At 50.6% G+C, this 25923-nt stretch overlaps 12 protein-coding genes across 12 annotated transcripts; 4 read left to right on the top strand and 8 right to left on the bottom strand.

Annotated features, from left to right (window-relative positions):
* Positions 1–197: 197 nt before the first annotated feature.
* Positions 198–2787, bottom strand: JCM6883_001308 (uncharacterized protein; the record flags this gene model as incomplete). The annotated part of the gene is made up of 14 exons (XM_076631161.1): positions 198–437; positions 531–597; positions 674–914; positions 980–1088; positions 1186–1204; positions 1281–1367; positions 1490–1652; positions 1726–1841; positions 1916–1938; positions 2007–2130; positions 2233–2490; positions 2561–2573; positions 2639–2672; positions 2734–2787. 14 exons carry the CDS (start codon positions 2785–2787, stop codon positions 198–200), a joined length of 1548 nt encoding a protein of 515 aa, XP_076488740.1.
* A 561-nt stretch (positions 2788–3348) lies between these two features.
* Positions 3349–4432, bottom strand: JCM6883_001309 (uncharacterized protein; the record flags this gene model as incomplete). Its single annotated transcript, XM_076631162.1, has 6 exons — positions 3349–3699; positions 3762–3817; positions 3877–3911; positions 3968–4036; positions 4103–4194; positions 4262–4432. 6 exons carry the CDS (start codon positions 4430–4432, stop codon positions 3349–3351), a joined length of 774 nt encoding a protein of 257 aa, XP_076488741.1.
* A 361-nt stretch (positions 4433–4793) lies between these two features.
* JCM6883_001310 (cation diffusion facilitator family transporter) lies at positions 4794–6542 on the top strand (the record flags this gene model as incomplete). Its single annotated transcript, XM_076631163.1, has 8 exons — positions 4794–5210; positions 5278–5315; positions 5391–5710; positions 5773–5851; positions 5911–5933; positions 5998–6075; positions 6137–6365; positions 6434–6542. 8 exons carry the CDS (start codon positions 4794–4796, stop codon positions 6540–6542), a joined length of 1293 nt encoding a protein of 430 aa, XP_076488742.1.
* A 509-nt stretch (positions 6543–7051) lies between these two features.
* Positions 7052–8417, bottom strand: JCM6883_001311 (uncharacterized protein; the record flags this gene model as incomplete). The annotated part of the gene is made up of 4 exons (XM_076631164.1): positions 7052–7199; positions 7263–8014; positions 8086–8315; positions 8378–8417. The coding sequence occupies 4 exons, from the start codon at positions 8415–8417 to the stop codon at positions 7052–7054; spliced, it is 1170 nt and encodes a 389-aa protein (XP_076488743.1).
* A 1024-nt stretch (positions 8418–9441) lies between these two features.
* On the bottom strand, positions 9442–10794 carry JCM6883_001312 (uncharacterized protein; the record flags this gene model as incomplete). Its single annotated transcript, XM_076631165.1, has 5 exons — positions 9442–9556; positions 9626–10267; positions 10337–10392; positions 10464–10693; positions 10755–10794. The coding sequence occupies 5 exons, from the start codon at positions 10792–10794 to the stop codon at positions 9442–9444; spliced, it is 1083 nt and encodes a 360-aa protein (XP_076488744.1).
* Positions 10795–11320: 526 nt separating this feature from the next.
* On the top strand, positions 11321–13077 carry JCM6883_001313 (uncharacterized protein; the record flags this gene model as incomplete). The annotated part of the gene is made up of 2 exons (XM_076631166.1): positions 11321–12501; positions 12561–13077. The coding sequence occupies 2 exons, from the start codon at positions 11321–11323 to the stop codon at positions 13075–13077; spliced, it is 1698 nt and encodes a 565-aa protein (XP_076488745.1).
* Positions 13078–13277: 200 nt separating this feature from the next.
* Positions 13278–14365, bottom strand: JCM6883_001314 (uncharacterized protein; the record flags this gene model as incomplete). Its single annotated transcript, XM_076631167.1, has 8 exons — positions 13278–13384; positions 13459–13463; positions 13558–13625; positions 13704–13793; positions 13894–13953; positions 14064–14137; positions 14209–14236; positions 14327–14365. 8 exons carry the CDS (start codon positions 14363–14365, stop codon positions 13278–13280), a joined length of 471 nt encoding a protein of 156 aa, XP_076488746.1.
* Positions 14366–14860: 495 nt separating this feature from the next.
* JCM6883_001315 (uncharacterized protein) lies at positions 14861–17228 on the top strand (the record flags this gene model as incomplete). The annotated part of the gene is made up of 6 exons (XM_076631168.1): positions 14861–15423; positions 15491–16136; positions 16205–16426; positions 16505–16676; positions 16753–16919; positions 16998–17228. The coding sequence occupies 6 exons, from the start codon at positions 14861–14863 to the stop codon at positions 17226–17228; spliced, it is 2001 nt and encodes a 666-aa protein (XP_076488747.1).
* Positions 17229–17840: 612 nt separating this feature from the next.
* On the bottom strand, positions 17841–19663 carry JCM6883_001316 (uncharacterized protein; the record flags this gene model as incomplete). Its single annotated transcript, XM_076631169.1, has 4 exons — positions 17841–18317; positions 18388–19028; positions 19094–19456; positions 19519–19663. The coding sequence occupies 4 exons, from the start codon at positions 19661–19663 to the stop codon at positions 17841–17843; spliced, it is 1626 nt and encodes a 541-aa protein (XP_076488748.1).
* Positions 19664–19915: 252 nt separating this feature from the next.
* On the top strand, positions 19916–21442 carry JCM6883_001317 (uncharacterized protein; the record flags this gene model as incomplete). Its single annotated transcript, XM_076631170.1, has 4 exons — positions 19916–20102; positions 20173–20402; positions 20473–21227; positions 21298–21442. The coding sequence occupies 4 exons, from the start codon at positions 19916–19918 to the stop codon at positions 21440–21442; spliced, it is 1317 nt and encodes a 438-aa protein (XP_076488749.1).
* Positions 21443–21889: 447 nt separating this feature from the next.
* On the bottom strand, positions 21890–22826 carry JCM6883_001318 (uncharacterized protein; the record flags this gene model as incomplete). The annotated part of the gene is made up of 2 exons (XM_076631171.1): positions 21890–22324; positions 22494–22826. The coding sequence occupies 2 exons, from the start codon at positions 22824–22826 to the stop codon at positions 21890–21892; spliced, it is 768 nt and encodes a 255-aa protein (XP_076488750.1).
* Positions 22827–23952: 1126 nt separating this feature from the next.
* On the bottom strand, positions 23953–25233 carry JCM6883_001319 (uncharacterized protein; the record flags this gene model as incomplete). The annotated part of the gene is made up of 1 exon (XM_076631172.1): positions 23953–25233. One exon carries the CDS (start codon positions 25231–25233, stop codon positions 23953–23955), a length of 1281 nt encoding a protein of 426 aa, XP_076488751.1.
* Positions 25234–25923: the final 690 nt, after the last annotated feature.

A 25923-nucleotide genomic window follows, 5' to 3' on the forward strand; every position in this document is an offset into this window, starting at 1 on the left:
AGAAGATCTCGAGGAGAGCAGAACTTCGTGCTTTGAATACAGACTAATGACGTTAAGAGAGGGAAAGAGGTATCAACACGATTCAGAAGCAGAACAAATAACACAAGAAACACGACACAAGGAATATTTTTCCTTTGGACTGGACTGAAAAGAACGATCACACCGATTGACCGAAAAGAAAGACAAATTGAAGTCATTCAAACTTTCTCATCGACTTTCTCTACATGATCGAAAGATCCTTGATACTTGTCGGGAGCGGCCTGTAGATGAGCGGTAGTTTGTAGTCGTCCTCCTGAATCGACTCGAGTCGTTCGACGAATTCGAACTTTGCCACCAGCGAAGAGCTCGTCGACTCCTTCGAGCGTGAGACCGGCGACTTCGGGGAGGAAGAAGTAACACATGGGGATGATGAGGGCGTTGAGAATGGCGAAGATGATCTAGTGGTCCATGAAGGAAGATGGAGAAAGGGGGAAACAAGTGTCAATTTTTCGTTTTTCCACATCCGGATCGATTTCGTCGTAGACACTCACATAGTACTTGTAGCCTAGGTTCTTGATACCCACGGGGGTCACCATGACAATCGCGAAGTTGATGATACTGCAAGCGTAGGTAGTCAGTGAAGAGTCTTAAGTGAAAAGAGCGAACGAGAAACGGAACAAAAAATAGAACTCACTATTGAACCGCGATACCCAAAGTTGCCGCTCTCGTTCTGATCGCGAGAGGTACGATCTCCGAAGAGTAGACGAACGCGGTAGGAAGATGAGTTCCCGAGAAGACGGTGACGAAGAGGTAGAGACCAGTCGCTCCAACAATTCCTCCTGCGGCTTTATCCGTGTTTGCGACTCCGGCTGCGAGGAGGATTTGACCGATACAGAGAAGCGCAGCTCCCCACATCATCAACTTGACACGACCGACTGTGACAGACGAAGATGCTCAGCGAAACTTCGCGAGGGACAGAGAAAGGAAAGGATTGACTCACGTCGTTCCATGAAAACGAAGCATCCGATGACACAGGCTACTAATCCTGCGATACCGAGTCCACCAAGAGCGAGGGAAGCTTTTGCAGGTGCGAGTCCGACCGAGTCGATCTGAGGGCGAAAGAGAGGATCAGAAGTGTCAGCGAACTATCCTCAGCCAACGCTGCCGTGCCCGAGATGCCCTCATCCAGACATAAGCACGACTTACGAGCAAGATTCCGGCATAGCTGTTCGGGAGAGAAGAGCATAGGTCAGCGAAAGAGCGGAAAAAGCACGGACCCAAAAAGCGAGAGCTAGACTTACTAGGTGGCCATGTTGATACCAGTAGCTTGTTGTGCAACATTGACACCGACAGCGCAGAGGGTACGGTAGCGGAAGCATTGATCGTTTCTAATCGTTCGGACACCGAAAACGAAGGGAAGTCAGTGTCTACAACCCGACAACATCAAAGGCAACCGACGTTGAGGACAGCCTCGGTGTCGATGAGACAAGGTGGGAGAGTGTAAACGAACCCGTGGAAGCAGGCGAGGTATCCTTTCGGTGCAGCTTCTTCAGCAGCTTTCTCAATTGCAATCGCTTGTAGAATCTCCTCCGTCGCGGCGTTCGCGTAGTCGGTACCGTGAAGACGCTCGAGGACTCTTCGACCTTCTTCCGTTCGACCAGCCTCCATGAGCCCTGTCACGGATTGAGAAAAGTCAGCTTGCACTCGGTGAGGAGCATCTTGCGGAAGCGAGAGAGTTTGACTTACAACGAGGAGACTCGGGCATGAACAAGAGACAGAAGATTGTGACGAGGACGAAGCAACCTTGTAGTGCGAGAGGGATCCTCCATCCGATAGGACCAGTGTTGGAAGCGAATCCGTATCTAGTTTATCGAAGAAGAACGGAGGCGAGAGTCAGCATATCTGCAGGGTATCGTCTAGAATAGATGAGACATACGCGACCCAGAAAGAAGACATGAGCTGTGAACGGTTCAAGGTGAGTCAGACCCTCGAACATCAAGCGAAAGGGAAGAGTGCGAGGGACTCACACCAGTAGCGGCGAAACATAACTCGAGCGACATCATCATTCCACGTACTCGAGGCTTCGAGATTTCGGCGACGAATGAGGGTACGATGGAAGTAAGGATACCGACAGCGATACCGTTGATGATCCTGGAAGGGAAGAAAGTCGCTCGAAATCGTCAGCTCATCGCTCATCGAAGAACGAGACGCCGTTCGACAATCTGCTCGACGGCGAACAGCAGATCCACTTACCTGAAGGCGATGAACATCCCAAGGTTGACTGCACCAGCTTGACCAGCAGCTCCAATGAGGGTGAAGATCGACGCGAAGAGAAGGAAAGGTCTTCGTCCAACTCGGTTACCGATGAACGATGCCGCCATACATCCTACGAAGGCACCGAGTACGAACGTCGCCAATACAGCACCGAGGATTGTTTCAGAGGTTTCGAGGGTCGGTAGCGTTTTGTGGAAATCGGGAGATTGGGTCAAAGCGTTGGCGATACCTTGATCACTGTGAGGTTGAGTCAGCGTCAGTTCATAGCTCTGGAAGTGATCAGGGACAGAGAGAAGAGGGAGCGAACTATCCGAAGAGGTCTGCGAAAATCGAAAATCGAGAAATGAGTTTGCGCTCGAAATCTGAGAAAACCGATTCAACTTACAGAACCCGGCGGCACATCCTGTCGTACAAACGACCTGAGACAGACAGATAATGAGCTCGATTCCAGAGTGGACCGTGAAAGTCAATTCAACTCACCTGAAGAGGCATTCCCGTCAGCCGTTCTCCAAAAGGTCTGCTTATAGGTTTCATAGTTGCTGCTGAGTCTGAGGTATTCGAGTGATAGACCGGAGCGAGTAGTAGTCGTAGTGTTGAGGAAGGAAGGAAGGAAAGAACGAGACAATGGAAAGCAAAGCAAAGATCTGGAAGATGGGGTGGTCCAAGAGGGGCACCACGAAAAAGCGGAGTTGCAATCTCCTTGAAGAGGTAAAGAAAGGGTGCCTGACGCTCGTGCGAAAGGGAGAGGTAAAGAAAAAGGGAAGACAATTGGCTCGGATCGCATTTTCCCTCAGCTCACGCGCTTCAAAGTCGAGAGCTCTTTGTCTTGCTCTCGATCACTCAAGTGTTGGAAATGGCTCGGATACCGTAGATCCTCTCTGCAGACGAACGTCGTTCCAAAGAGGGGAAAGTGGAAGATACGATTCCCTCTCTCCTGCGATCTTTATTGCTTTCCACGAGACTCGACGATACGGACGGTACGAAACTCAGATAGTGTTACAGTGCAAATTCATGTTTGTCGGTTCGATGTAGGTACTGCGAGAGGGAACGGGAATTAGGTAATAGTAAAAGTTAGAAGATGCCGTGGATTGAGTTTCAAGTCGTCGTTCCGTAATTCTTCTTTGGCGTTCCCGCACCAACAGCTGCAGTCGAAGTCGACGTTGTAGTCGTCGTCGTCGCGGGAGTACCACCAGATGTCGTCGCGTCGCCGTTTCCCCATCCGTAATATCCTTTCCCATTTGTTCCACTCTGTGCCGCTTGCGCCGCTGCAGTTCTCCCTTCTGCTCCCGAGTTGTGACTGTCGAGCTCTCCAGTCTTCTTGCTGATCGTACCGTGAACGAGGGTTTCTTCGGCGAGTTGTTCTTCGTTCGCTTGACCAGATTGAGAGCGACGGATGAGGAAATCTTCAAGGAGTCCAGCGTTGCGACTGTTGGCTTTGAAGGCGGCCTAAAGTGAAGGAATATGAGTCTCATAGTCTGCAGGGATTGTGAAGGAGGGTGAAAGCTTACCATTCCGATATCTCCAACGAGCGGTACCAAACCGATTCCTAGTCCAATCATTTGATCTGCGAAAGAAGACTTGTATAAGCTCCACTACTGCAAGATGATTGAGTAGAAGACGTACTGAGGGTCATTCGGGAAGTAAGACTCGCCGGAAGCCTGAAAACCGCAAAAATTAGCGAAAGCTCGAATAAAATGAACGAGGTCAGACTGACTCTGCTTCTTTACATTTGCGTAGGACGAGGAAGAAACCGAGGAGGAACTGAGCGATATCTCCCGCTCCGCTGTAGCGATGTCTCAAAGTCAGCGGCTTTGAAACGGGACGAAATGCGAATCGGGTGAAGACTCACGGAATCAAACCCAATACAGCGGTCCATCCGAACCTGAATCCACAGATCGAGAATCCTTTGTCGAGATAATGTGCTCGACGACGTACAGAGCGCTAAAGGTGAGTGAGGTTCAGTTCGGCGAGCAACTAGTACAAAAACAAAACTAGGGAGAGAACTCACGAGTACTCGTTCATCTCGTTTCGAAAGACCTTGCGGCATCGCGCGTTTTCTCTTGCGTTGTTTCCCTCGAGCATCTTCATACGTCTCGTAGTGAGGATCTTGAGGTTCGATTTCTGCAGCTTTCGCGCCGAGGAACTTTCGTCCCGCTTTCTTTGCAACGTACGAGGCCATCTTGCTGGCTTACTATGAGGTGCTTTGGATGTTGTGCGGTGCTGTATGAGTGGTGTGAATGAAGCCGAGTTGATCGAATGACGTCGAAAAACAAAGAGAGGGAGGGAGTTTAGAGAGGGGGTAGCCGGTTGAGGTGCGCGTTCAGGTGTCTGTTGCAGGTCTTTGTGGAGTCGAGAGCGGTGATGGGAGTCTGGCTGAGAGGAGAGACGAAAGAAGCGACTTGGAAGGAGTGAGCTATAATTTGTTGATTTTTGAAATTAGCCTTACTACCCCACATACACCGCCTCGTTGTCTAAATCGATAAAGTTCCAAAGTCGAAAAAATAGCTTACAAAACTCCTCCTCTCTCCCTCATTCACACGATGTCGCATCCATTAGCGAAACGATCAGATTCATCACTACCGACTCCGCCTCGCTCTCCGACTGGGGTCAAACCGAATGATCCTCTCGGCGATATCGAAGCGTTAAAGGGGAACGTTGCCAGCGCCTCGACTTCACCAGCTCTAGGAGGAGGAGCGTTCAGTCCAATGACACCTAGCGATGGATTGAACCAGACGAACTACTTCCCCGCGATCACTCCAGTTCATTCTAAGGATCCGCTCTTACTCGCAACTCGTCTACAAACGGAGGAACACATTTCAGAGTTGAGGAAACGCAAGAACGGGAACAAGACTGGAGCGTTCTATTCGAAACAGAATGCTCATATCGCGAGTTTGCTCAAATCAATGGATCAACACATCCTCGAAGCCGAGGAGGAAGAAGATTCGAATCGCCTCGCGGTGAGTTTTGATTTCCCTCGCGTTCCTTTGTCCCCACGTTCTTGAGACTCATCTTCCTTCACTGTAGCTCAAAATTGCAATCTATGGATCCCTCGTTTGCAACTGGTGAATACTACAATCTGCTCCTCGACATCTCGACATCTCGCGAGCGAAAATTGACTGGTTTTCGTTTTTCGACAGCATTCTCGCAGTTCTCCAAATCTACGCCGCCGTCTCTTCCCTCTCGCTATCCTTCTTCGCAACTGCCGCCGATGCCATCTTCGATCCCGCCGCAAACCTCGTTCTCAACTATTGTCACCGAAAAGCTCAACGAGTCGACCTCGTAAAATTCCCTTCGGGAGGAAGTAAATTCGAAACGATTGGAGATATCACTTATTCGGGAGTTATGGGGGCGGTCTCGGTCGTACTGGTCGCGTTCTCGATTCAGGAAGTGGCGAGAGGAGATCAACACGATAAGGCGTTGCACATTCCTGCTGCTGTCGTTGTCGGTATTTCGTTCGGTGCGTTCTTCTCGCAGCTCTCTCGTCTACGGAAGCAGCTCAAAGACTCGTGCTCTCCTCAGTCGTCAAATTCGCTCTTTTCATTTATTGCTTCTCGCTTCGTAGCAAGAACTCGCAAGTTCGCGTATTATGGGAAGATCAGTGAGTGCAATCTGCTTTCTATGCTTGGGTAGACTCGAAGCTGACGACCTCAATTGCAGCCGAAACGATCTGTTCATCAACGGCAAGTCGATGCGAACTCCCGATCAGAAAGAACTGCTGACTCACACCTCATCTTCGTTCGACAGGTTTCGGTCTATTCACTGCTTGCGCTGGTGCCAAGATCGCTTGGTTCATTGATCCTATGGGAGCTCTCATCATCTCCTGTCAGTTTTCACTCTGCCGCTTTCTTTCACTTCTCTCGCTCAGACTCTTCTCCCGTGACAGTCATCCTCATCTTCGTCTGGGGAAACACGATCCGAAATCACTTTTACTACCTCGCTGGAGCTGCCGCACCTCTCGAGTTTCAACAACTAGTCATCTACAAAGCGATGACTTTTGCCGAACAAATTGAAGCGATCGATACTTGCGTCGTCTACCACAATGGTCCTCGATACGTCGTCGAAGTTGATCTCGTAATGCACGGAGACACTCCCCTGCGAGTCGCTCACGATGTGTAAGTCATTCGCACTTCTCTCTTTCTGAGCTGTCAACGACCACAGCTGACTCGTGTTGTGTGACTAGATCGCAAGCCCTTCAAGACAAGCTGGAAGAGCTACCTCAAGTCGACCGAGCTTTCGTTCACGTCGATCACGAAACTTCTCACTCTCCCGAACATCGCAAAGTCAGATAGAATCCGAAACCATATCATAACTTGCTCCTCCTTTCCTCCACCTTACCATATCGACTCCTCTCCTGGTGAGAGGAGGTCTCGAACACCTGTACCACTAAGAACTTGAACCGAACGAGCGCGAGTAAAATAGATTCCTTTTTCGTCGTGTCATATCATGTGAAACTTGATTGCTTATCCCCTTCTCGACTTTCCTTCTTGATCCGAGAGCGCTGGCAACGAGAGAGTCTCAGCGCGAAGAATTCGAAGAGTGACTTTGAACCTTTTCGTCACAGCGACAACTTCCAGCTCTCAGTTCGCAGATTCGGTACCGGCGTCCTCCGCAAGCTTCAAGCAGAAGCGCTCACTCACCTGAGGATTTGAGCGACGGTGACAGCGCAGAAGCGAGATTTACAAGTCGAGAGATCTCTACGAGATCGGCCTCGAGACAGAAAGAGGACAAAACATGAAACTTTGACAATTGCAATCAAGCACTTTCTTCCTCTCCACCTCTCTTGAAACCTTCGGGAGACTCAGTTGGGATAGTAGAGGCCGAGGCTGCGTAGGTTCGGTCCTTGGTAAGGTTTGAGCGGATATTCGAGCATCTCGTTCTCAGAGAGCGGTTTCAAAATGGAAGCATCGTCTTCCTCCGCGTCGTGATTGATTCCGACACCCTTCTCGCTGTATTGACCACACGAATCAGTGAGTAAAGGTCCGCATCAGCTAGAAAAAGTGGACACTGACCGAGTGATCGAAAAGCGCAGGGTCGCCCATTCCATCTCGTCCCCTGTGCCAAATCCAGACTCCGAAGTGAGAGAAAGATTCTGAAGGCGAGGGAATGAGGAGGTGTAGAAGATGAGGAAGTAGTCGAGAGGCGTATCGCATCTGATTCTGAGCGTAGTTAGAGCTGAAAATGGAAAGGGCGAAGGAGGTTGCGAGTGGATCGACCTCGAAAGCGAATCGAAGTCGAGTGAGTATAGAGCGTCAAGGTCGAGGTGTTTACCCCACACGTCGTAATCGTAGCGAGCCTTTTCAAGCAATTTCGGTCCAGCGTCTTCCCATTCCCATGCTTCCGGATCCCGTTGTCCTCCTCGAGGTCTCTCCCACGCTTCCAAGTCCGCATCGTCGTGGTCTGATGGCCAGTCGGTTCCGTTCTTCACTTCCTCGGCGAGAAATTGACAAGGGTTGATGAAATGAACGGCGTCGAAAAGGAACGGGTAATACTCGGCGAATGCTTCGCCATGAATGATCAAAGACTTGACGACGTTCCTTGCGCGTTTGACAGGGCCGAAGAGATGTGGCGAGAAGTTGGTGTCGAGAGCGTGAGCAGAAGTCCCGAAGGAAGTGAGGCAGGACCAGATGAAGTCGTGACGGCAAGCAACGAACGAAGGCACATCGCAGCCTCCAGCGGAGTCGAATTCAAAATCAACGCTGGATGCGCTCGGATACATTATCTCGTAGCACTCCCTCGGCGGTTTAGCAAAGTCGAATTTGAGCTACAACATCGAAACCAGCTCCGCGGTCAGCAGTTCTGCCATGATGAGGTCAACCAGTGTAATCAGCTTACACTTCTCGGCATCCACCATGGCTTCTCAACCTCGCTAGAGCGACTCAACAACCAAGGAGTGACGTTCTTTGAGAGTGTTTTCTCGTAGATTCTCGCTCGCCAGTCGCTCAAAAAGGTTGGATCTCGGTAGAGGATCGGTTGAGCGGCGAGTTGTAAAGTCTTGTTCGTTCTCGAGAGGTACGAAAGGGAGGTTTGACGGAGCTGCGGAAGAGGTTCGAGAGAGACGCAATCTAGGGAGACAGCAACGGAGTCAGCTCAACGTCTTCGGTCAAGAAGAGTGTACTGAGCTCACAGGCAAGATGTTCGAGTAGCTCAAAGGGTAGTCCTTCCATTAAACACGTTGGAACGGAGGGAAGATGAGGAGAGAGTCGATATTGATGAAGTCGAAGGAACAAGCGAGAGTCGTTAGGATTGAGTACTTGTCGCGTCGGGTCAACTTTTTTGAAGGTTTAGTAGCTATCTGTGGTCGTGGTCTGGCGTTTGAGAGCGAGTAGTGAGAAGAAGGAGGGAGAGAAACGATTCACTGAACTTTGTCCTTTTCCACCTCTCTCCGCTCACTCGAAATCGAATATGGACACGGAATGGAATGTATCGATACTATCTCAACATATGGCGGTTGGCTCCCTCGTCCACCACGTCAGTTCCGACCACAATCTTTCACGACTATTCTTCCTTCCGCTCTTCCCTCAGAACTCCCTCTGAATGCGTTGATCCACAATTGTCCATCTTTAGCTCCAATCTACGCCCGCTACCTACGGGCCGAGACGCCGATATCCGCAAACGAGCTGTCTCCCATTGATCAGTCTGCTCTTCCCCCCGGTCTCTCGAAGCGGATCCTGATCAATCGAGACGTCCAGTTCATGGCCTACGAGTCACTCGTGCTAGTCAGACTTCTACCATGTATGTACATTACCCTTGCAACCGTTTCGTTCATTCGCATCATAGCAATCGCACCATTCTCACTCTACTTCGTTCGTTCTCTTTTTCGTCAATTCCGTTATGTTGTCTTAAGCTGCCGCTGTCCAGTTGTCGTTGTCGCTTTACTCTCTCTCCCCTCTTCTCCGTCGTGTACGCTGGATGGAAGCTCGTTTGTTCTTGCAAGACCAAACGACAAATCACCCTTCTCCTTTCTTTTTTGTCGAGTCTTTCAAACTCGGAAAAACCTCGGCTGTTCACGATGCTGCCAGCAGCCATCATGTACGATCTCATTGGTATCGTGAGGGGAGGCGGAGATGTGGACGGTAAGGGATCTGGTTGCGACAAAACGGTTCAAGATCCATGAAGTTTGGCAAAGTCTGATTGTTCCGTTTCGATTCTCGTTCAACACCAGACCGTTCTCGGAGAGCGCCAACGTCACTAGTACAAGTTCAAGCGAAGCAGATTTGGACCTCGATAGGGCTTGAGGGGGTACTCGAATATTTCCTTCTCCGAAAGCGGCGTCAAAGTTGAACAATTTCCAACTCCTCTTTCACTACGCTTGTTCGAATAGACAGTGAGTAACGCTCCAAGCGTTGTCCAGCCAAATCGCGAAAATACTGACCGAGTAATTGAGAAACGTGCGGTCGCCCAATCTACTTCGTTTTCTGGGTCCAAGGCGAACACGTCAAGAAGGACGAGTACGCGCAGGGAAGGGAACGAGGGAGTGTAGAAGATGAGCATGTGGTCGAGCGACCAACAGTTGATCGCGAGATCGGAGAGAGCTGAGAACGGGAATGGCGAAGGAGGTTGCGAGTGGATCAGAGCTGGTAGTGAGTTGTAGTCGAGTTGCCAGAAGGAATCCTCGCAAAAGAGTTGTCGCCAGATCTGGTGGTCGAAACGGGCTTTTTGAAGTAGTTTCGGTGAAGCGGGAACCCATTCCCACACTTTTTGATCGCATTGCCTTCTTTCATGTCGTTCCCATTCCTCCGCCTTCTCCCAAGCTTCCAACTCCAACTCATCCATTTCCAATGGCCAATCAACTCCGACTTGTACTTTGCTCAGTAAGAATTGGCTCGAGTCGACAAAGTGAACGGCGTCGAAAAGGAACGGGTAAAAGTTACAGAAAGATCCATCAATAATCTTCAAGGAGTGAAGCTTGTTCCTCAAGCTTGTTCCGGGAGCAAGAAGGTACGGCGCGAAGTCGGCGTCGAGCGCAGATTTGCCGATTTCGAGAGAAGTGAGATTGGACCAGACGAACTCGCGGCTGCAGGCGACGAAGGAAGGCACGTAACGAGGAGTTGGAAGGCGAAAGCTGATACTAGTCGTGCATGACCAGAGATCCCAGTAATCGTAGCATTCGGCCGGCGGAAAGGCGAAATCGAATTTTAGCTACCACATCAAGACCAGTTCTGAGATCAGCAGTTCCGCCGTGATGAGCTCAATCGGAGATATACACTCACACTTCTCGGCATCCACCACTGCTTGTCGACTTTGTTAACTCGACTCAACAACCAAGGATTGACGTTCTTCGAGAGCGTTTTCTCGTAGAGGTGTGCTCTCCAATCGCTCAACAAAACCGGATCGCGGTAGAGAATTGGTCGAGCTGCGGGTTGGAGGGTTTTGTTCGTTCGAGAGAGGTACGAGAGCGAAGTTTGACGGAGTTGAGGATCAGGTTCGAGGGAAACCCAGTCTGAGCAAAAGCAAGAGAGTCAACACGACGTCTTCAGTCGAGAAAACTGTACTGAGCTCACACGCGATATGTTCGAGTAGCTCAAACGGTAGTGAATCCATCCCAGGAAGCGGGAAGGGGAGAAGAGAGGAGGGAGAGGGAGCTATTGATGAAGTCGAACAGTCGAGCGAGAATCGTCAGAGTCGCTGAACTATCGCAATCAATCGAGTGTCGAGAAGGTCTTGTAGCTATTGAGCTGCGTAATTCGGCGTCAGAGAAAGCAGTGAGAAGAGGTAGAGGGAGACAAACGACTGACCGGTTTCTCTTTGTCTCCCTTCACTCCGTTTCGGTCAGACGCAGTCCGTGGGAGTAATTATCGATCCACTTGAGCGCAGCCGCACCAAGCTAACCCAGTTCTCTCACACGACAGCTCAATCTCGGATGGCCAACGCAAGTACCTCTTCTCCCCTTCTCGCTCGACCATATGCTCCTAGACGACAGCGGAAGAATGTCAGCTTGATTCTATCTATCCTCCTTTTGAACGATTACGCGTCCGGTCAAGTTTCCAAAGAGAATACCCCCACCTCTTCGCTTGATTCGTCGACTCCTCTCCTCCCTCGTCAACTACACTCCCGCCCCTCGATTCCGATGACCCCAGGACTTCCGTCGACCTCTTCACTCCCCCGTCAGCTCTCCTCCACCTTCGACTCGATCCTCTCTTCTCTTTCTTCCTCTATCGAATCTCTCACTTCCCGAACCTTTCGCGCCTCTCGACTCTCCTCCTCGATTGAAGGACTCCCCGGTACTGCAATAACCGAAACGAGCGACTTTGAAGCGGTTCAAGAGTATCTCGATTGTATGAACGGGAGAGGAGAATGGATTTATGATCCTTCGGGGAGTGAATTGGCGAAAGAAGGGAAAGGGTTAACGGTACACAAGATGGATTCAAAGTATGCGAATTGCGATAAACGATTCTACAAGGAGCGATCACACAATCAGGAGGAGGAGGAGGAGGGAGAATGGAACATTCGAGAATCGCTCAAATATCGATTCAAACCTTCTTCGACTTGTTCCCTACTCTTACCGGTTCATCTTCGACCGGAACGATCTCAAGACTCCCTGATACCGTCAAGGACAAGGTTCTGTCAGTTATTGGCGCATAAATCGGTATTATTGTTGGGATCGACGAGTCAGTATTCGTTACATGATCTGATACTCGATTTCACAACGACGGAACCGACGAGTTGCTACGGAGATCTGTATTGCAAAGAGCACGCTCTATGCGGCGGTATCTTGGGAGAAAAGGATGCAGAGGAGGTGGAATCGATAGAGAATTGGGAAGTCGATCAAAGGGTTTATCATCGACTACCTCTTCCTCCTGCCCACTCCTCTTCTTCTCAACACCCGTATCCGTCGACTCAGTCCTCGAAAAAAGGTATTTACCCCTCTCCGACCTATTCAACCCTCCTCCGATATCGACGAACAGACGGCCTCAAACCTTTCACTTACCAAACTCTCCCGAACTATCAACACCCGTTCAGCGGTCTACTCGAAAAGAATCAACAATGGTTAGCGGATTCACGTCGATCCGACCTAGTTATCCTCGAGAAACCTCCGATCGCTTTACCGCTAAAGAACCACAATGCGACTTTCGATGAATGGTTCTATCGTTATCTTGAAGACAAGGGTGTCGAGATGGAGGACAAAGTCGAGAGGTTGTTGGAAGCGGTCGGGGAGGTGACGGAGAGGGTTTGGGTACCGGAATTGTTGGAGGCGTTGAGGAGTATCAGGAGTGAACCGAGTCCCTTAGATCAACTAGTCGTCTACAGGTAGGCGATCACTTCCTTTGAGTTGCCGACTGTCAACTGATCGTAAAGTTGTCGCGTAGATCCGGATGGAGGATTCAACCAGATTGCGCTTCGTCCTCCCGCTCCGATTCGTCCTGGGACTCTCCCGGCGACGGGAACCTCCCACCTCATTCCTCACAACCCAGTCTCTCCGAACTCATCTACCGCTCATCCTCACAAACGCTCCAACCCCTCCACGTAATCTATCACAACCTCCAACTCGTCTTCCAATCCCATCTCTCTCGCACTCTCATCCTCCCTCGCTTTGGCATCATTTCTCTCGACCTTGAAACCCCTCTCTCAATCTGGCGTACCGGACTCCTCGGTTCCTCGACCGCAGGGAAAGAACAACGAGGATTAAAGAGTGCAGTGGGAGGTGATTGCGAAAGGTATTGTTTCCCTAGTCCGGGGATGGCGATCGAGGGTGCGTTCATTGGTGGGTTGGAGAGATTAATGGAGGTTGCGTGGGCGGGAGTGAGGGGAAAGGAAAAGGAATGGGTAGGGGAGGAGTTTAGGAATTTGAGGATGAGAATGAAGGATCGGGAGGAAAGAGCTTAGTGACCCTCCTGTTCGCAATGTTATTAGGACTTCTCTCGATCATGATGAAAGCATGGTAGTACGAGAGACCGAGAGTCTAGATAGACTACAGAAACTGATCCGATTCTTTTCAAGTTCACAAAACGCTACAGAATTTTACTTCTTTACTTTTTCAACTTTTCGCATGTTTGATTCGACTTTTGCGTTCCGTTTACCGTTTCTTACCAACGAGTGTAGGGCAGGAACTTTCCGAGGAACGACAGTTTCACGTATTCGGCTCCATCCTTTTCGACTTTTTCGACATGAGCGTTGAAACTGATTGCAGACACTGGATATCATCCGAGGACGCACGTGTCAGTGACAGTCACCTGCAAGAGTCGAGAACAGGTATACTAGACTCACTGATACTGTTATTGATTCGTAGCGTTGGAACGACAACAAATTGTCAGTCTTCCCATTCTTTACAAACATGTAGTGTCGCGAGAGTGAGAGGACTCTTACCCATCTCCAAACTTCTCGTGGATGACTTGTTTGATAGGGTATCCATAGACGAGTAGAGCTTCGTAGAGCTACACACGAAAAGCCGGGGAATCAGCCTAAGCTCAAACCCTCACACGAAGAAACTGAGAACTTGGAGGAGGACTTACGCGGTAGAGAACAGGGTCGGTAGGAGGCATGGGGGTGACGGCGCCTCGCTCGGGCCAGTAGTGATCTTCTCCTAAGGTTTCTTCGAGAGTCTAGGTGAAATTCGAAAGAGTTGCCTCGGCGTCAGGTCTCGGAACGAGCTCCTTTCGTCTCTTCTCTGCCCGAGACTAATAGGATGCGTAGGAGACTGACGTTAAGAGGGATGCCGAGAACTTTCGAGAGGCCTTCGAGATCTTTCTTCAGAGGTTTAGCCTGTCGCAAGAAAGAATCGGTTCGAAAAAATCAGCTTCCTCGACCCAATCTGTCTCTGTCTCACCCGGCCGCAAACCGGTCGCGGACAGGAGAAAGGACGATAAACTGACCTGACCATAGAATACTGCAGCTACCCAGACTTCGTCCCTTCCGATCTCGTTCCCAATTTGTTCGAAAGTGAGTTCTGAACTTTCCCCAAGAACGAATCAGCTGGCATTCTGAAGCGCGTCTCGATTCGTAGATAGGGAACGCTACTCTTTTCTTTCTTGCTAAAGAAGAGAGACTGTCACAACGAAAGAGGAACGATAAGGGATAAGCACAGAGTGGAGGTGATAAGGAAGCGGAGAGGATAGAGAGAGGGAAGGGAGCTTACTTGGTGAGTAGCAGATAGAGTCGATACGGCAGAAGACATGCTAGATATCGTCAAAGAGTCGAGTTCAAGCGAAGAGGATAAAGGAGAAGAGGAGAGAGTTCCGTTCGCGGTCGAACTTCTCTTTCCCTATCGATTCCGTCCCTCACTAGTCGAACGCTGCTCGGTCGCGCGTACAGAGAACAGAAGAAGAAGCTTCCTTGCGCTCAGACCCCTCTACGGCCCCTTTCAACCCCACGCACCGATGACGAAACCGACTCGCTCTCTCTCTCTCTCTCCTCCCCCTCACCACTCTTTCAAGCACCCGGACTGGACAGAAGGGCAAGAAGCGGAGAAAGGAGAAGAACAATAGAACATAAGCTAGCAGCTTCTACGCGACTGACCTCAAAGTGCATAAACACGAACACGTCTTTCCCTCCTCTCGTCCTCTGCCGTCTCCGTCTCTCCTCTCACCTGATCAATTCAATCACCCCCACCCCTACTCCTCCTCCTTCTCCTAGCAACGCCTTCGACAAGGTTTTGAGTTTCGACCGAACGATGAGCTCTCATTTGAAAGATTTACCCTTCACTTCCTCGACTCTCTTGAATCAACGTTCAACCTCGTCCAACTGTCCTTCCAACAACACGAACACTCCTTACGCGTCGACGAGTCTACTCCCGTTCCCTTCGAGACCGAATTCGACGAGTCCTTCGTTGTCGAATTCGAGCGCTCCGAATTCTCCTTTGAACGATCAAATGCTACTCTCGAACCTCAATCCGACTTGGCCAAATCCTGCGTCGTATTCGTTCTCTCAAGCTTCAAAGAAACCTCCTTCACCTTCATCGACAGTCAAGCAGAGAAAGAGCGCGGCAGGAGGAAGAGGAGCAGGAGGAGGAGGGAACTTGATCTGTTTCGAGTTGTCCTTAGGGGATAGACTCGCAGCGAGGTTAGATGGAGAGACGACGACGACGCTTCAATCGATTAAGGAAGCGTCGGGAGTGATCAGTGCAGAACTGTTGAAAGGAACGGAAGGGACGAATGGGGAACCAGGACCGCAGAAACTCGTTTCGCACGGATCGGCGAGTGCGGTACAGAAAGCTAGACAGTTACTAGACGCCAAGTGAGCTCTCCTTGTCACTCTCGCCGAGCCTGAGGCGTTTACTGACCGGATTCGATCGCTTGAAAAGACTTTCGCAAACTCCGATCAAAACTGTTGTCGGAATCAAACTCAATTCTCCCTCTTCTTCATCCCTCACCTTCATCCCCTCCACCGGTCCTCATATCACTCGCTTCCAACCCCTCTCATCCTCCACGTATCGGCTCGTCACATCCTCGCATCCTCCAACGACCCACGAAGCTCAGTCTCTTCCTTCGTCGGCTTCGCATCGACCGAAGTTACAGGGTTCGTCATATCCTTCCACGAGCTCCGTCATCTCCGAATTCAATCTGCCGCCTACGCATTCTCAAACTCCTCAATCACAAACCCCGATCCTCCTGACTCCTTCTTCCGAACCCGAAAACGACGATTCTTTCTTCGCTTCGAGTTCTACTCGTACTTCTCCCACAAAATCCCTTACTCCCTCTCAATCGTCTCTCTCGCCCGATCAAGCGTCGTCGACGGGGATGTTACCTCAGATCGGTGATTTCGGAAAACATCGAAAAGAGTTTATCAAATCTATGGTAGATGAACTCGAATTCGCCGTAAAGAGGAGGAGTTTAGTCAGGGTCAAGTTGGATCTGGGGAGTCAGGAATGGAGGAGAGAAGGAGGAACGGGGGTCATGGGAGATTTCGGGAAGGAGAGATGGGGGATTGAGGAAATCGAGAATTGGAGAGTAAGCTTTGAATGTTCCTCTCCAATGCCTAGAATCTCCTTGCTGACTCATCCGCTGTCCTCATGTAGACGGATACCTCCACCTCGTCGACGAGTACTCCATCCCCCGTCTCGCCGACTTTCAGCACTTCCCTGTCCTCCTCAACCGCTCAGCGATTCCTCTCCCTCCTCAACAACGACTCGACCCCACCGAACGAACGATTCGAGAAGAAGAACGAAATTAGTCAAGTTCACATCTTGCATCTCGATAAATCTCGAGCGAGTTTCGGGAATGCGATTTCGGAATGTCGGGTAAGTTGTGGCTTTCCTCAGTCGGTCCCGTGTCTTTCGCGGGCGGGAGGTGCTGATACGATTGCGACTACTTGCTAGGGACAAGAATTGCGAGATTTACCGAAAGGATGTAGCGCGAGTGGAACCCTCGTACTGAAGAAATGCTCAACTTTACCTGCGAAACCATTCGCTCTCTCGATCGTATCGCCCTCAGGAACGCTCGAGAACGGAGGACAACAAGACGGAACCGATTTGAGAATTAAAATCCTAGGTACGCTTTTCGCTCTCGCTCATCCTTCGTCCCGAAAAACGAGGAAAACTGATAAGGAGGTGCATGAGTTGTACAGCTGATAAAGCCGCGACTTCACCTTCGTTGGATCTTTCCGCCGCTATGCAATCGGCTACTTGGGAGGTTGACGATCAAGGGATTTTCAGGGTCAAGATCGAGTTGAAAGAGGAACGATTTGGAGAGACGGAAATTCTTTGGACTGCGAGAGAACGCTATGAGAATTCCGTAGGCCTTTCTCTCCCCTCTCCTCTCTCTTCTCGCCGGGGTCAGTCACTGACTGAGACAACGAGTTGTCGGGGATAGGATGAGAGCCTAAGGTTGACGGTTTCCGAAAACCGATATTCTGACTCCTCGAAACACGACTACTCGATCGAACTGTCCTGTCCGAAACTGAATCAGTGTTTGGCGAATTACGCGTTGGATCAAGCGCAAGGGAAGAAGGGGATTTGGGAGAGAGAGAAAGTTGGAGTTTGGATGGAGAAACTGATCGAGTTTGGGGAGAAGTTCAATCGAGTGCAAGCGGCGGGAGAGTGAAGGGGAGGGACTGGGGTCAATGTTCCGTGAGTCAAGCTCTGACTCAGTCTGATTGGGTACCGATCGGGGCTGAGGTCGAAAGTTTGGCCACAGGAGACCTTCGCCGTACTTTGTGCAAAGTTTCACGCAGACTTTCCCTCCCTTATCCTTAACGACCTATACCCTGTTACCTTATCATACCGCCTACTTCTTCTTTCTCCTGTACAATCCTTGACGTTCGCTTTCGCAAAAACAGACACTCGTTTCTCGCACACGAATCTAAGGTCCCTTGAAATTGTGTGAGAACTCGTGCTCCGGGAGTCTGTTCGCGTTGATTGAGTTACACGAGTAGCTGTAATTACAGCTATGAGTACATGAACCGGAATAGAGATTGGCAGAGGAGCGATTCAACAAATTCGGGTAAAAATGGATACCAACGTCGCAATACTCCTTACTCACTCTCGCCCGAACACTACAAGCTCGCTTACACGAGCAGGAATTCCGTTCACGACGGACTCTCAAGCACACCTCAAGCAGGGAAAGTAACAACGAGAAAGCTGGATTGAGGCACTTGCGACAGACTTTGTACAGCTTTTCAAGTTTTCAACTATTTGAAGCATTCTCTTCGGTTATTCAAGCGTTATATCCTCCTTCTTTCGCTTCTTTGATCAACTTCCCGAACATTTCGAGGTGAACTTTCGAGATTGGTTGATTCGTTTCGGGAGCTTTGTTCTGCATAAACTCGAGGAAGACGTCGATCGTGGACGATTCCAACGCGGAGAAGAGGACGAGAACGTCGAACGAATCGATTCCTGCATCGTAGAGTGGCGTGGCGAGAGAAACGAGAGACGGGTCAAGAGCTTTGAGGAATGCTTCGAGCTGAGGTAAGAAATCGGAAGAAGTCGATGGAGTAGGACGCGAAAGGTAGCGAGATGATGAGGAGACGAATGGCTTCGTGTCGAAGGCATAGGGTGACGAAGGAGAAACGACAAAGCTTGAGGAGTAGGATTGTTTGCTAGGTCGAGGGAATTCAGGATCTTGCTTGATGACGGAGAGTTTGAGGTTCTTCTGTGGTTCAATCTCGTCCTCGGGAACTTCAGACGTACTCTTCTGTCGAGGTCGTCAAATCAAATGTCACATCCATCATGCATCGAGTGGCGTGGAAAGAAGAATAGCTCACCTCTGGACGACGGTCCGAAACGAGATTAGTCAATCCATACGCTTCTCGAATGATGGGATTGACGATGGGAGGTCGATAACTGGGGTTCTTCAAGATCTTCGGCGAAGGATCGTGATTGTGAACGAAATGAGAGAGAGCTTGTTTGACGGTCGCTTCGCCAGTCGTCGAATCGATTTCCGCGCCGATTCTCCATTCACATTGACCTTCCCTTGAGCTCGCATACCTCGCTCTGTTACGACTACACTTGAGGAGCGCGGTACCCTTCCTCTCGACAAGGGTGACTGCTTGACCGTAAACCGGAATCACCGCCTTGTAACACGCGATGAAGAGTTCGTTGATCGAAGAGAAACGATCACCAACTTGAGGGAGGTTCGGGACGACCTGTAGTACTCGCTCGCGCGTGAGTCTCCGCAACTTTGGTGTAAACTTCCGAAGTTTAGAACTCACGAGTTGACGAATCGCGGGTCCGGATACAACACCACCACTTCCTCCTTCTCCCAATTCCGAACGAGAGGAACCTCCCGAACCACCGAAACCGCTGGCGGAATCGGTATCCGAGCTGGAGTTTCCGTCGGAATCTGAATCCGAACTGCATTCGAAATCGTCGTCGCTCGCGGAAGGCGAAGTATTTCGACCGATACCTAGGATACAAACTCTGCTACATCAGGGCAGATTCAAGTGGAATGATAGATGGAAGGAGACTGACCCGAAGCTTTCTTACCCTTGGGAAGTCTTACCCTGATCGACTTTCTTTCTTCCCCGAATGCCCTAATCGCTTGCTGAACCTTCGTGGAATCCTCCAACTCGCTGTATCCATCTTGATGCTTCCACAACGAACTCGTTACCTTCCAGAGGCGATTGAGTAGGCGAAATAGATTCTTGTAGTTTCCGTTCAAGTATCCGCATTTTGCAACCAAGAAAAGCGCGATACTCGACTTCGAAAGGGGGACCATCGGTATGTTGACGGCGTCGCAGAAATCCTTGTAACGATCAATGCACGAATGGAAAGAATCAGGGTCGATCTTGGCGAGTTGTTTGAGCGCCTGCCAACTTTCAGCCTCGCTTTTGCCTGAGATCCATCCCTCGTTAGCGCAAAGACGGACGACTGCATCTGGAGAAGGGCTTGCTCACGGTTGTTGAATCTACGGTGTTTCACGAAGAGTTGTTCGCGGGTCTTGACGAGTTGTTTGATGAATTCGACTTCCGTGTGCGCATTCCACTTCAATCCTTGCAGTGGGTCGAATCCTCGCGCTTGAGTACGAGTCCAATCTGCCATCCTGGCCACCTCCGAGCCCTCTTTGTTGTTCGGGGAGCCGATTGAGCGAGTTGATCTCTAGATCTCTCTCCTAGTCGAGGAGGTTCTCTACGCGCGTGGAGACGACATGCTCAGCATCTCATACAGTTGTATACCTAGATAGAGATAGTGTACCTACCTCACTCGGTCGACGTCTAAATGTTGGAGAGAGGAAAGAGGACAAAGTTCAGTGACGCGTTCCTTTCCCTTCTTCTCCTCACTACTCGCGCTCGAATGCCAGCAAACGACTTGCGTAGTCACCAGACTTCTCTCAACGCGCCACAGCGCGACAGATCATCGATTGAGTCAATACCCGCTCGACCCTTCGACTTCATCAACGAACCTCTTTCCCCTCCTCTCTCTGCCTTCTCCCCTGGTGGGATGGAGCGTCTACCATTCGAACTACTCGAGTATATCGCCCGTGAGCCTGACGTAACTTTCTTGTCGATTTGCCTCGCGCAACTGACTCTGTCCCTCTGCACGCTCCTCAGATTGTCTCTCCCTCGAACCTGAACCTCAGCTCCGTCAAACTTCCCTCTCGTACCTGTCCCGAACGAACAAAACTCTATACCTCGCAGCTCAACCGGTCCTGTACTGCGACCCTGTATTGTTGAGCGATTGGCGAGCGAAAATTTACGAGAAAACGCTCGGAAACAAGGTCGATCCCTGGTTGTTGAGTCGTTCTAGCAAAGTTGACAAGCAATGGTGGATGCCCAAAAGTGTAAGCTACCCTCAGCTTTCAAGCTCACGATGCATAATTCTCGAAATTGGAGCTGAACGAGGGTCCGTAGCTCAAATTCGATTTTCCTGAACCGCCCCCAGAGTGCAGCTCTCCTTCCTGGTACCGAGGTCAAAGCCTTGATCTAGAGTTCTACTATCCTAGTGCGCGCCCCATCCCCTCATCCCTCTCTTGCCGTCACGACTTCGTCTGGTCCAACCTCACTTCCTTCGAGATTTCTTATCACGCCCGCGACGCTGACTTCTCGCCACATCTCTTCGGGCCTGGCAAAGATGCAAGGAAGATCCTACAATCCTTGATCATCCATGGCGACCCTTTCTCCCACTATTACCCGTTCCTTTTTGACGCCATTCATTTCATCGTCCCTTGTCAATTTCTCGCCGAGGCAGTCAAGAAGGGAATCGATTGGCCAACGTATTACGATGCCGACGAGGGACTGGAGGGATGGGAGAAGCATCAGGAAGTGCGTTGCGATAAAGAAGCATGGGAATGGGAAGACGCTGGACCGAAATTACTCGAAAAGGCTCGCTTTGACTACGGACTTTGGGACGAACACCTCGATTACGATGTTTGGTACGACCTCGATATCGATTCGTTACCAGCCCAGATTCATTCACGCCCTCCTTCGCCTTATCCATTCTCCTCTCTGATCCACCTCGCAATGAAGTGTGATACACCGCTCGACTGCTCGCTCGTCTTCTACACCTCCTCCTTCCCTCGCCTTCAGACTCTCTCTCTCTCTTCGGAGCCTGGATTTGGCCCAGGGAACGAGCTGGAATGGGCGACGCTGCGCTTTTCTATCACTCGGTTAGTGTGCCCTTCTTCTAGCTTATGCTGACCTTTCGACGTTACTTACCGAATCGTGTGACCAACGCAGTGAGAAAGGTGTCGGGATCAACTACGCTGCGGATAACGACGATGCTTCCATTTTGAAACCGCTCTCAGAAAACGAAATGCTCGAATATCCGCTGAAACCCTATCGAGGTCCGAACTTGCGTCGTTTGGAACTCAGCTTGACGTAGGAACGGGTTAGTGATGGATGATCAGCTGATGGTTAGGAAACGGTTCCGTGATCTCTCAGAGTTTGTCCTTTGGTGCTCTTTCCTCTCGCAATTCAAACCTTCCGAAGTTGACTTTGCGCTGTGCCCCTTCAGCCGCGAGCTTGGTCCTGAGTTGCTGCAGAGTCAGCCTTGACAGTGATTCGAGATACCGTCGTTATTCTTTCTCTCGCCTTTCTCGATGATTCCACGAGTGTCAAGTACTGACGATGATCGAACCTCCAATCTCGAGCGTTGCCTCAAAGTCAACGCACGTTCGAAGTCGAAGCGATCCGGAGAGGCTGCCACGCTTCCTCGCATTGTCAACTTTGACGCAAAAGGGACTCGAACAGAAAATTTGCACAGTTGAAAACGGGTAAACCTATCTTTCTCGCTACCTTATACTCGCCCTCTTCCGCTTCATCGTCTTGTTCACCAATCTCCCCAACACGAAGTATACAACATCCACCTCGGCTTCACTTCTTTCACGACTCGAACTCCCTCTCGTTTGATTCCAGCGAGACCTTTGCGAGAATTTCCTTTCGCTTCGGGATCAGGAGCAACGTAGCGGAGGGTCGCGTCGGAGACTTCTACAACCGAGAGTCTGAAGGTTCGGATGAAGCGGGAGAAGCGGACATTGGCGTCGGGAGGAAGGGCGAGGGAAACGTTGACGAGAGTGTGTTCATCTTGTTCATCGTATCCAGCCGCCGCGGAGATCGTCGAATAGGATGAGTCGGACCTCTCTGCTTGACTCGGGATCGTGAGGAGAGCGACATCGTCGAGGTCGCAGCAACTTATTGGATCGAGGGTAATCGTTCTTGAAAGAGGATGAGCGAGTCCGAAAGAGGCAACCAATCGATGGATAGGCTATGACATCGCTATGTGTCATTGGTCTTCTTCGCAAAAAGTGGAATCTGTGAAGAACTCACTGCGAGAGCGGCGTCGTTACCGTACTTGTACTTCTCCAGCCAATCTAGAACGCACCGTCTTGGTGAATCCAGTCCTGAGGCTGACATCCCTTGACTCCTTCGCGCACGTAGTCCCAGGTCTTCTTCGCCGGAAACTCAACGTAGCCTTCCCACTCTTCTTCAATCGATTCTAGGAATGGTGCCAGCAATCGATGTTCCGCGTCCTCCATCTCGCACATAACGACCCCTCCTCTGATGTTCTCCCATACTTCCACTGGTACCTTCTCGATCAAACCGTTCAACCTCCCTTGACTTGCTAGAGATCCGTTCTTCCTGCGAAGAAAGAGCAAATCGAAGAATTGGAAGGTTGATTCGAGAGCGGGCCAAGCTTGAGCAGCCGTGATGAGATCCGTAGCTCGTACAGTGAGTCCGTAGCCGACAGTCGTGATCGAGGTCATCATGAGAGCAGGGAGAAGCGGAGAGAGACTCGGAGAAGGGAGAGAAGCGAAGGGCGAGGAGCAAGGTGGACAGGCGGGAAAGGAGGGAGGTTCTTCCTAATGGAGCTTCAAGTGAACACGAGGGCTCTTGAAGGAGCTCGACGCCTGGAAGAGATGGAAGAGGAGGAAAGAGATGAAGAGTGTCGACTTGCGGAGAAGGGACTACAAGGAGCTGTTGCGGTGTGCCGTTGGTCAGAATAGCTCCTGTATACGTGCTCGATTCGTATGACTGACCGAGTAGAGTCTTCGCGGTGAGGGGACGAAGTCGAGTTTCGCGGCTTGATCTGTTGGACAGGGTTCTCGCTCGACAGGAATGTAGTGGTGGGCAGTCGAGAGCTGTTCTGTGACGAATCAGGTGTAGCTGTATCGAGAGTCGAGCAGCAGTCGGAAGGCGTGAGAGGAAGAAGAGCAAACATCGCGTAGAAGTCGAGCAAGTCCTCTTCGATCTTCGGGCGGATCAACTGCAGTTGTCCTTCTCTCTCTGTATCGTGCTCGTGGAGATAACGTGAACCAACGGATTTCGTGGGAAGCAGGACGGAAGCAAACAGGCTTGTTACAAAGTGACATCTAGGATTTCCTCGACGCAAAGTATTCGAACTGACCCCAATTACGGTGCTCCTCCCCCTTCTTCGGCCACTCAGTTCGTAAGAGACACTCATGGCCTCTATACTGCAGAATGCTCAGGATCCGGTCCCCCGATCTGACATGACCACTTCGTCTGAACTTTCTTCATTTCCACCTCTCATTCGGTGCAGTTGATACGACGTTGGAGGAATAATGGAAAGACCGTTGCGTAGCCGAAGGTGAAGCGTATATGACGATGAGGAAAGACGGAAGTGGAGAGGGTGGATTTGGAAGGGGAAGGGAAGGGATGTGAGAAGTCGGAAGGCGAGAGGGAGAAAGAGAACAGATGAATTTGTCGGAAGTGTGGGCGGTGTAGGGTCCAAAGGTGTGTGCTAGGAGGATCGAGAGACATCCGAGCGTGGAGGCTGTTCGAAGCCAGACAATTGTCAATTCGATCTGTGAGAAGCAGACTGTGTCAAACAAAGCTCAAAAGTCGCGAAAAGAAGATTGACAAACTCACCAAGCATCACCAGTATCTGGCAACATCCCAGGCCAGTCGTCCTTCCGCCTCTGCAAACACGACTTCTCGCTCTCTACCAGCCGTTGCCACAAAGTGAATTTTGTTCCGTATCTCGAGAGTTAAGGACGAACCACCGAAGATATCGGGCAGTACGACGGTTCGTATATTTTCGCCAAGTCGATTCGAGAGCAAGGTATTCGTCACATCGAGGTTGATGTCGTCGTGGAATCGGAAAGTTTTCAGAGTCGGAATCGATTTAAGCGTTGGCGAGCGGATCGGAGGTGATCTAAAGAGGCATCGGTTGTAGTCGGTACTGTAATTACTCGAGAGACATAGGGTTTCAAGGGAAGGTGATTTCGAGAGGAATTCCCAGAACTTCTGACATTTCGTCTTCAGCTCGTCGAAGTCTTCTACTGGACCGCGGGGATAGGTCGGGTAGCGGAGATCTAGTTCAACGAGTCGAGGGAATAGCGAATAATCGAGTTCGAGGGCGGCGTCGAGGTTAACTCGGAGTTTTCGTAAAGTGGATGCGTTTGCCAGGAGGAATTCTAGTCTGCTTTCGGGTCGTCCATCGAAATAGGCGATTTCGAATACCTCTAGTCGAGTGAGATGACTCCTCTTGACGTCATCGAGAGTGAGGTATCCACATCGTAAGTGTTTAAGGCGTGGAAAAAACTCGACGAGATGATCGTATTCCTCGAGAGTGAGGTCATTCAGATCGGTAGAGATAGCTGCGATCGTATCTAACTCGGCGATAATTTCCAACTCTTTGCTGATCCGTATCCATCCCTCGTCGAAACTGATTCTCGTGAGTTTGCGACGAGCGATTCGAACCATCGTTTTGAACGCAAGAAGAGGAGTCGTGAAGAGTGTCGAATTTGATGATCCTTTGATTCCGGATCCCAGTTGCCCTTCTCCTAGGCCTGCATGCTCATACTCTTTCTCGAAATGGATAGACTGGATCGAGCTTGCGAGTTCGGGGTGGTCCATCAAAGTTCTCAACAATTTCCACGCTCGATTCGACCATTCCCATACCGCATTCTCCTCCGCGTCCAATGAGTCATCGCTCTCATCCCATAATCGGTTGATGGTGACTTCGATATGAGAATAGAGAATCTCGTTGACCGGTGAGAGGAATCGGCGAGAAATTAATGAACATCGGTAGAGATCGTCACGGGACAGGACGCGGTTGCGGAAGATGTCAATAATGAGCTCATCGGAGAGTCGGGTGAGGGAAGAGGGAGACGGAGGGGAACGAGGAGGTTTGGAATGAGGAAGAGGATTCATTCTGAGCGAGCAGATTGTAGGCGTGAGTCAATCGCATCAGCGTGGAGACCGAGAGGGAAGGTGACATACTGGATTCTAGTATGATTTACGGTACTTTGATCGGATAGAAGGAGACGAGGAGGAGGAGAGAGATGATGAGGGGTGTAATGGATACGAAGGGAGGAGGGGGGTCGGCTGCCTTTATGTGAGGTAGAGGAGCTTATTGTGATTATAGCTGTGCCGTCTAGTCGATTTGGATGAGGTTGCGAAGCGAGGGGAGGGAAGCGTCGTCTTGATCTCTTGAGTGGAATTGTCGGCGATTTTCGAAGGCTGCGGCGCGTCCCGGAGGCTCAGATCGACTGAAGAAAGGTGTATCGAGCGCCGTGTCTAGGCGAAAGCCGAGATCTGCGAAGGATGAGGAGGGGAGACGAAGAGGCCAAACTGAGTCTCTGGATTTCATTCCGAGCATCGCACCTCGAGCTGACCTACTTCCGCTTGGAGCGTTTTGGTTTGGCGAACGGTTGAGAACCACAAAAGATGTCGAGAGAAGGAAACGAAACCGAGCCCAGCGAAAGTGAGAACTCGAAGTGCGAAAAGCTCGAACGAACTGGCTGCTGTGAGAAGTCTCGAGTTAGCCTCTGCTGCCATTCTGCTGCCTCTGGAGTCTCTGACTGCACTTGACTCACTCTGACCCCTTAGCAGCAACGTTTT

This window comes from Sporobolomyces salmoneus, assembly GCF_050403485.1.
Source record: "Sporobolomyces salmoneus JCM6883 DNA, S_salmoneus_JCM6883_v1_ctg15, whole genome shotgun sequence".
In the NCBI taxonomy this organism is placed as follows: Eukaryota; Fungi; Basidiomycota; class Microbotryomycetes; order Sporidiobolales; family Sporidiobolaceae; genus Sporobolomyces; species Sporobolomyces salmoneus.